This window comes from Pongo abelii, chromosome 1 (assembly GCF_028885655.2).
Source record: "Pongo abelii isolate AG06213 chromosome 1, NHGRI_mPonAbe1-v2.0_pri, whole genome shotgun sequence".
NCBI lineage: Eukaryota > Metazoa > Chordata > Mammalia > Primates > Hominidae > Pongo > Pongo abelii.
The window spans coordinates 91,930,120-91,938,047 of record NC_071985.2 but is presented as its reverse complement, the minus strand read 5'-3'; the positions used below and the strand labels follow the sequence as shown (position 1 = coordinate 91,938,047).

Sequence of the window (7,928 nt, the reverse complement as noted above, 5' to 3'; positions counted from 1 at the left end):
TTGAGTGCTCTTGTAAACTTTTCTCTTCAGTGGTTATACTTTCAATTCCAGAGTTTTAATTTGTTTTTTATTTATAATTTCTATCTCTCTGTTGGTATTCTGTATTTGATGTGATATTGTCATATGTCTTCCTTTACTTCTTTAATCATGATTTTCCTTACATCTTTAAATATATTTACAATGGTTACTTTGAAGTCCGTCTTTTAGATATGGCATCTAGTCACACTCTCACCAGCAGTTTTTGTTGTCTGATTTTCTTTTTTTTTTAGTATGGGTCATATTTTTCTCTTTCTTTGCATAGTTTATAGTTTATATTGGAAACTGGAATTTTGTATAATATATTGTAGAAACTCTGGTTACTGGTCTTTCTCCCTTCTCTCCCCACTAGGTCTTGTTTTCATTATTTGCTTGTTTACTTGTTCAATTACTGGCTGGATTATTTTTGTAAAGTCTATCCTCCTCTATACTTCTGCTGTGTTAAGTCTTTGATGTTGCTTTTCAGAGGACACACATATGCCTAGTCACCTTAGGGTGACAATAATTTTGGCAGAGATTATGTTGTCCATTTTCCTGACTACATCCAGCTTTTAATCTAATAATTACCTGCTGATTGCTCTGTTGTTTCCAAAATGCCCTAGAACATAAATTTCTCTACTGAGTAATTCAATAAAATTCAGACTTCTTTGAAGGAATGATTACTGAGGTCAGTGTTTGCGATCTGATTACTGAGGAATGATTACTGAGGTCAGAGGGTTCCTCCTGGCTCTTTCTTTTTCCTGTTTAGAGGATGTATTAAATGATATTCAGGTGGAACAGTCTATTCTGGGGATGTTGGCCAACAATATGGGTAAATTCTATACTGATCTTATGTGGGTACTGTATCTCCTGAGTGCTCCCATAAATCTGTATAAACCTTAACTCATATTGCATCATAATTTCTTAGCCTCCCCACTAGTAGAATGTAAGTTTTTTGAGAGAAAAAAATATATCTTGTATGTTTTTGTTTTCCTCATGGTTAGTGTAGTGTCTTGAACAGAATGAGTTATTCATATATATGGAGGAGACAAATGGACTTTTTTTTCACAAAAAGCAATCTACATTTAGATGCAGAACAGAAGTAATTTATCTCCTATTTTGATTCTTCATTAATGTCTTACTATGTTGCTTATTGACAGGAGAGAATATTTTCATTTCTCCCCATTAAAGAAATTTCTTGGGTATAACAATTTAGAAAACCCTAATGAGAAATTGGGTCAGAGACAAGTCTTGAATTATAATAATATCTTAGATTATAGAAGAAAGACATGATATAAAAAGGAAAAAAAGAGTTTCACATGTATGCTGAAGTATATAGCTATTGTTTATTCATTTTTATTACTGCATGCTGATACATACATGAATATGCCATAAGTTTTCTATCTATTCTGTAGTATATTAGCTGAGTAATTTTTGGCTTTTGCCATTTTGCAAATATTGTGTCTAAGGACATCTGTGTATGTCTTATGACACATATGTGCAGACTATTCTTTAGGGCATGCACATAAGAGTAGAAAAGTTTAACCACAGGGTATGAGAATCTCCAAAATAAGTTTATAATACTAGACTATTTTCTAAAATGACTGAACAAGTATACACTCTTATTAAGAGCACTGAAGGCCAGGTATGGTGACTCACACCTGTAATCCCAGCACTTTGGGAGGCCAAGGCGGGTAGATCACCTGAGGTCAGGAGTTCGAGACCAGCCTGGCCAACATGGTGAAACCCTGTCTCTACTAAAAATACAAAAATTAGCCAGGCGTGGTGGCAGGTGCCTATAATCCCAGTTACTTGGGAAGCTGAGGCAGGAGAATCGCTTGAACCTGGGAGGTGGAGGTTGCAGTGAGCCAAGATCACACCATTGCACTCCAGCCTGGGTGACAGAGCAAGACTCATCTCAAAAAAAAAAAAAAAAAAAAGGAGCACTGAAGAGTTCTTGTTGCTTCATGTTTCTTTTTTGACACTCGTTAATCTAGCCTTTTAATTTTAGCCATTCAAGTGAGTATGTGGTAGTACCTCACTGGGGTTTTAATGTTCATTTTCATACTTACTAATGAGACCAAGCACCTTTTAAAGTATTTATTGAACATTTGGATATTCTCTTTTATAAAGGATCTATTTGCATCACTTAGAAATTTTTCTAGTGTCTTTTAATTTATTTTTTGAGAATTTTATTTCTTTTAGAAATTATTTATACAGCCATATATCACACAATAATGTTTTGGTCAATGACAGACCACAAAGACAATGATGGTTTCACAAGAGTATATAACAGTATTTCTACTGTACCTTTTCTGTGCTTAGATATGTTTAGATACTTAAACACTACTGTGTTAGGACTGCCTACAGTATTCAATACAGTAACATACTGTACACATTTGTAGCCTAGGAACATTAGGCTATATCATACAGTCTATGTGCATTGTAGGTTTTTGTAAGTACATTCTGTGGTGTTTACACATTGACAAAATCACAAAGTGACACATTTCTCAGAATACATCCTCATTGTTAAGTGATGCATGACTGTATATACCAAATGAGGGCCTTTGCCAGTTACATGTTACAGACTTTTTTATCTTTCTGTGCATTGCTTTGTTTAATCCTTACATTATAAAATAAAATTGTAAACACAGAAAATTATCTAAACAAATACAAAGCTTAGTGAATCTTTCACAGGCAAAAACCTTTGCAATTACTACCTAGACCAAGGAGAAGAACTTTGCCCATCAGGAGTTTTGCATGTGCCCCTCATCCTGCCCAATCACAGACCCTCCTTCTAAAAGTAATTATGATCCTAAATTTCGTACTTATCACTCTCTGAAATTTCTTTATAGCTATATGATTTGGCTTTCTTTTCCAATCTCTCAATAGTGTCTTTTTGATGAATAAAATGTCTCAATTTTGATTTAATCAGCCTTTTTCATTTTAGTTAAAAATTTTACATACAGTTTAAACAGTATTTTCTATCCCAAGTTGGTGAAGATATCTTCTTCATTACCTTTTAAAAGTTTTATTGCTTCACTTTTCAAATTTAGTTTTCGATTTCCAGAAATTGATTTTTTTTTCAGATTTTGTTTTCCCCATATGGATATGCTATTTTCCTAGCACCAGTTACATTGAAAGTCTATCATTTTCTCACTGTACTGAAATGCTTTACTTGTCATAAAGCAAGTGCCCATATGGGCATGAGTCTTTGGGTATTTTCAGCATCCATTTACTTACTTATTTCTGGCAACTAGCAATCCCCAGCACAGTCACTATATCAGGCACAAGCAGGCTAATTGGTCCAAATTTAGGTTCAGGATCTTGAGTCTAGACTTGACGTAACATCCTCTGCATCCATAATAAGGGAGTAGATAGTATTTATTTTTGAGACTTTTAGCTTCCCTAGATTGAATAACCAATTGTCGGGAGTGGAACCAAAGCAAAAGAAAACACTTGTCACTAAGTAATGGCTGCAGATTGAAGGTAGCAGAGATTTTTGTCTGCACCTGTGTCATGAAAATAATCCCAAAGAAAGAGTGTCATGGTCAGGGGTAAACTTAATCAGTTAATGTGCATAATAAATTTATCCATTATTTCATTTATTTCATAACATTCCCATAAGTAACAGAACTCAAAATTACATCAATACTCTTAAATCTCTTATCAGAAATGATTTGTCTCACGGGGGGTGCATTTCAGTGCTTCCTAACATTTGCCTAAAAAAATCCTTAACTTTTACATCTTTTATTATTATTATTATTATTATTGTTATTATTATTATTTGAGATGGAGTTTTGCTCTTGTCACCCGGGCTGGAGTGCAATGGCATGGTCTCTGCTCACTCTGCCTCCTGGGTTCAAGCTATTCTCCTGCCTCAGCCTCCCGAGTAGCTGGGATTACAGGCACCCACCACCATGCCCAGCTAATTTTTGTATCTTTAGTAGAGACGGGGTTTTACCATGTTGGCCAGGCCGGTCTCAAACTCCTGGCCTCAAGTGATCTGCCCACCTCGGCCTCCCAAAGTGCTGGGATTACAAGCCTGAGCCACGGTTGACATCTTTAGATATTTAAAGCATCTCTCAGTGCAGTGGATTTATATGCTGTTTTTTCCTTCCACACTTTTTACTCAATTCATGAATAGTGCAGGACACCCAGAAGTTGATTATCAGAATCTTTTATATGCAGGGACATTCTTCTTCTGATACTGGATAGTAGAAGGGTTGGATAGCTTCTCTAACAAGCTAAGTAGATGCCTGTGGCTACTTAGTTCCCAGTCTGTGTCACTTGCTTCTTACATCCCAACCTCTGGAACAAGGCAAATGGTATAGGTTTCTCCAGGGGTCACAAGATAAATGTCCCTATTGAATTCTGGGGACATTGAGCCATTCTTCAAACAAGCAGCAACAACCCAAGATTATTTTTTCAAGGCAATTGTGTTTCCCATCATTCTTCTAAAAGTATTTTTCATGTCCTTATTCCTCAGGCTGAATATGATGGGGCTGAGAAAGGGGGTAATGACAGTATAAGGGACTGCTATGAGTGTGTCATCTCCTGAGGCTTCTGGCTTCAAATAAACAATAGACGCAAAACCAAAGTGGATTATAACCACGGTGAGGTGGGAGGCACAGGTGGAGAAGTCCTTCTGCTTGCCCTCAGCTGAGGGGATCCTGAGGACTGTAGAAATAATGAAGACATAAGTCAGGATGATGAGCAGAAGGGTACCTAGCAAGCCAGACACTGAGATCAGTGTTACAATGAATTCTGTGTGGTTACTGTCTACACAGGACAGCCTAATAACTGCCTGCATATGGCAGAAGAAGTGTTTGACAAGGTTGGGTCTGCAGAAAGAGTCTCTGAATATCAGTGCAGTCTCTGTAAGAGAGATAAAGAAGTCCGCAGTGCAAGCAGAGGCCACAAGTTGTTCACATACAATGTTGGTCATAAGCAGTGGATATCTTAGAGGGTTACAGATGGCCAGGAAGTGATCATATCCCATCAAAGTGAGAATGATACAGTTTGTGCCACCAAGTCCCAAGAAGAAGCACATCTGTAAGCTACAACCTATGACTGAAATGCTCTGTCCTTGGCTAGTAGATCTTCCAGCATCTTGGGGACGATGGTCAGTGTATAGCAGGTCTCAGAGAAGGAGAGTGCACTAAGGAAGAGATACATAGGGGTGTGGAGGGACCTGTCCACCCACGTTAGACCCATGATGGTCAGATTACCTGCAAGGGTGAGAAGGTAGAGACAAAAGAAGACCACAAAAAGAAATGTCTGTACATGTGGGTACACAGAAAAACTAACAAGAATGAATTCCTTCAGGATTGTCTGGTTGATCTTCATCATTTGAGTGTCTGAAATTTGAAAGAAACAACAATAAACATTCAACTCCATTATCTTTTGATACCGTCAAAGGAAAATTGTGATGACTAAGATAAATCATCAGAATTACAATTACCAACTGCTTTTTCTTGTAGTTTAGCAAAACTATGTATATGTAAGTAATGTGTTTTTCTCATTTTTCATCCATTCATTTTTTCCTTTATTCAGCAGCTAATTAGTGATGACTTAGTATATGAAATCACTATGTATATGACAAGAAGGCTTGCTCTGGCCTATTTTTAAAAGGATTTTATGAGCATGTGGTATAATATGGGAGGAAACACTCCAGTTGATGCTCAGATAAAGGAGGTTCAGATGCATTAGGTGAGCTTTATTTGGATGAGCTTCTGAATACAGAGAAAACTTTTAAGTGGCTAATAGAGTCAGGGTCCAACACAGAAACTTCCACACAATGTATGGTCTGTAAATATTTACTGCGTAAATATTGAGAATTGATTTCTGAGTAATTTTAGGACAAAACTTGGACAATCACTTGCAATTGTTGGAGAAGCCCAAAGTCATTAACTCTTCTCAGAGAATATATTTAGGTCCTAGAATTTTAAAAGAAAGTTAAAAAAAATGTGTCATTATTTCTGCTCTGAGAAGAGGGAAAGAAGAAAGATAGGGTAGCCTAGGACTCTTAGGATTAATAGAAATTAATTAAATCTGTAGATGGTTTTGATAAGCAGACTATACAAGCATAGTGCAGGTGGCAATTGAGATTGTGTCTATTTTGTTAATTCCCAGCTCAGCATTCAAAGAAAATAAGTGGCATTTAATAATTGTATAAATTTTTCAATAATGCTACATCTGATTTAATCTCATAGTCCTCTGATTTCTATAGCATGTTGTTAGTCCTTATATTTAACACATTGTTTCAGCCCTGTAGTATACTGAGCTACTGTTTTCCCTGCCCCATATGTCAACATATTTAATAACTAGCATTTGTGGAGTTTATATTTTTCCAAATTATTCCAAATGTTTATTGATTTTAATCTTCACAGCATAAATATAAAGTGCATGGGACAGTTGTGAAATGGGTAGGACAAGTGTGATTACTTTACTTATTTTAGAAATAAAATTATGTCTCGGAAGTGGCATATTTGTGACTAGAAGCAAAGAGTTTTGACTTGAATTGTATATTCTTTTCATTTATCAATGCTTAGTGCTTCAAGAAAGAGACCATAAGTCTTATATTTTTGTATTTTTCAGAGTAATAATATGGAGCACTTTAAGAAGGTAATAATTCCTGGTGAATGTTAGATGGATGAGTTAATCTTCAAAAAAGTGCTTAGTATATAAATGATTTTTGTTTTCCTTTGTTATCAGCACTGTATAGCATTTGATTTTTGAGCAGGGAGGTTAACAGACTTTCCACTCTAATTAGGTTTTGTTTAGGCTAAGATTAAGCATTCTCATGGCAGAGTTTAACTTATCACTGAGAGTCAGAAGACACAGTAGAAAAATGGTCTGAATTATAAGTGGTTCCTAAAATAATCCACAACGCTTTGGACTCTACTTTAAAGGTCCCTTTGGTTCTTTGTCTTCTTAGACTTTACAAGATTCTTACTCTCTGACAGTCATACATGAATCACATGACTTAATCTTTTCTTATCTCTGATCAACTCTTTCTCCATTCTGTTTCCCTTTCACTCACTGTATCTACTTTTCTTAGTGAGCAGTCATTTCCCAATAAGAAGACCATTTTTCTGTTCTCTTACCTAAGGGAATATTATAGAGGACCATGTCTATTATAACCTGGGGCTTCCTCTTGAGGCCTTTTGGTGTGAGCCTCTTTAGTAACCACATTCAGTACGAGTATCTTTGGTTTCCAAATCTACTTGCAGATGATTGTTCCACTTTTCTCTATGATCAGCATTCTGCTACATTTTCAACTATTTCAGAGGCATCTTTTTCCTTCCAGAAATATTAGGCTTCAATAGGTTCCTTCTGCTTATTCCTAAGCCACTGTAAAAAATTCCTCCTATCAGTAGAGCGCTTCATACACCAATGCTCCCAAGCACTCTTGACCCTTCACAGTAACTCTGTAAGAAAGGAAATTATGTGGATTCTAGAACTGAAGGATTAAATATAGCAAAGGGTAAATATGAAATAGATTAGCAAAACAATAAGTTATTTTAGTACTTGATGTCCTTGGTACAAAACCCAAGCTTTTTCTAACATACTACCAGAAAAAAGTCTGATTTTACATGTGTTCTACCTCTTCCAACACAGCCCTGGAATTTGAGGCAGGGACTAGGGGGCAGCGAGCGGGTTGGAGGAGGTGCTGTTTTTAAAGTCACCATTAAATTCATAAGCATTTTGAAAATGCAAATAATCACCAATACAAATTCCAAGATAGGTCTTTCCTTATCTAGTCCTTACTTGACTGTGTGCTAAATATTTCCTTGGTGAATCATCAGCAGTAGAGTATAAATGTCAGAATCTCTACTTCTGGTATATTCTAAATGTGTGCGTGATTTTTTTTTTTGTGTGTGTGTGTGTTATGAGGATATTATGTCCCA

General features: G+C 36.2%; 1 protein-coding gene across 1 annotated transcript; it reads right to left on the bottom strand.

Annotated features, from left to right (window-relative positions):
• Positions 1-4,435: 4,435 nt before the first annotated feature.
• On the bottom strand, positions 4,436-5,415 carry LOC100433832 (olfactory receptor 10X1). The gene is given in 2 exon segments (XM_009242453.3): positions 4,436-5,097; positions 5,100-5,415. Coding segments are annotated over 2 exon segments (978 nt in total).
• Between the last annotated feature and the right edge of the window lie 2,513 nt (positions 5,416-7,928).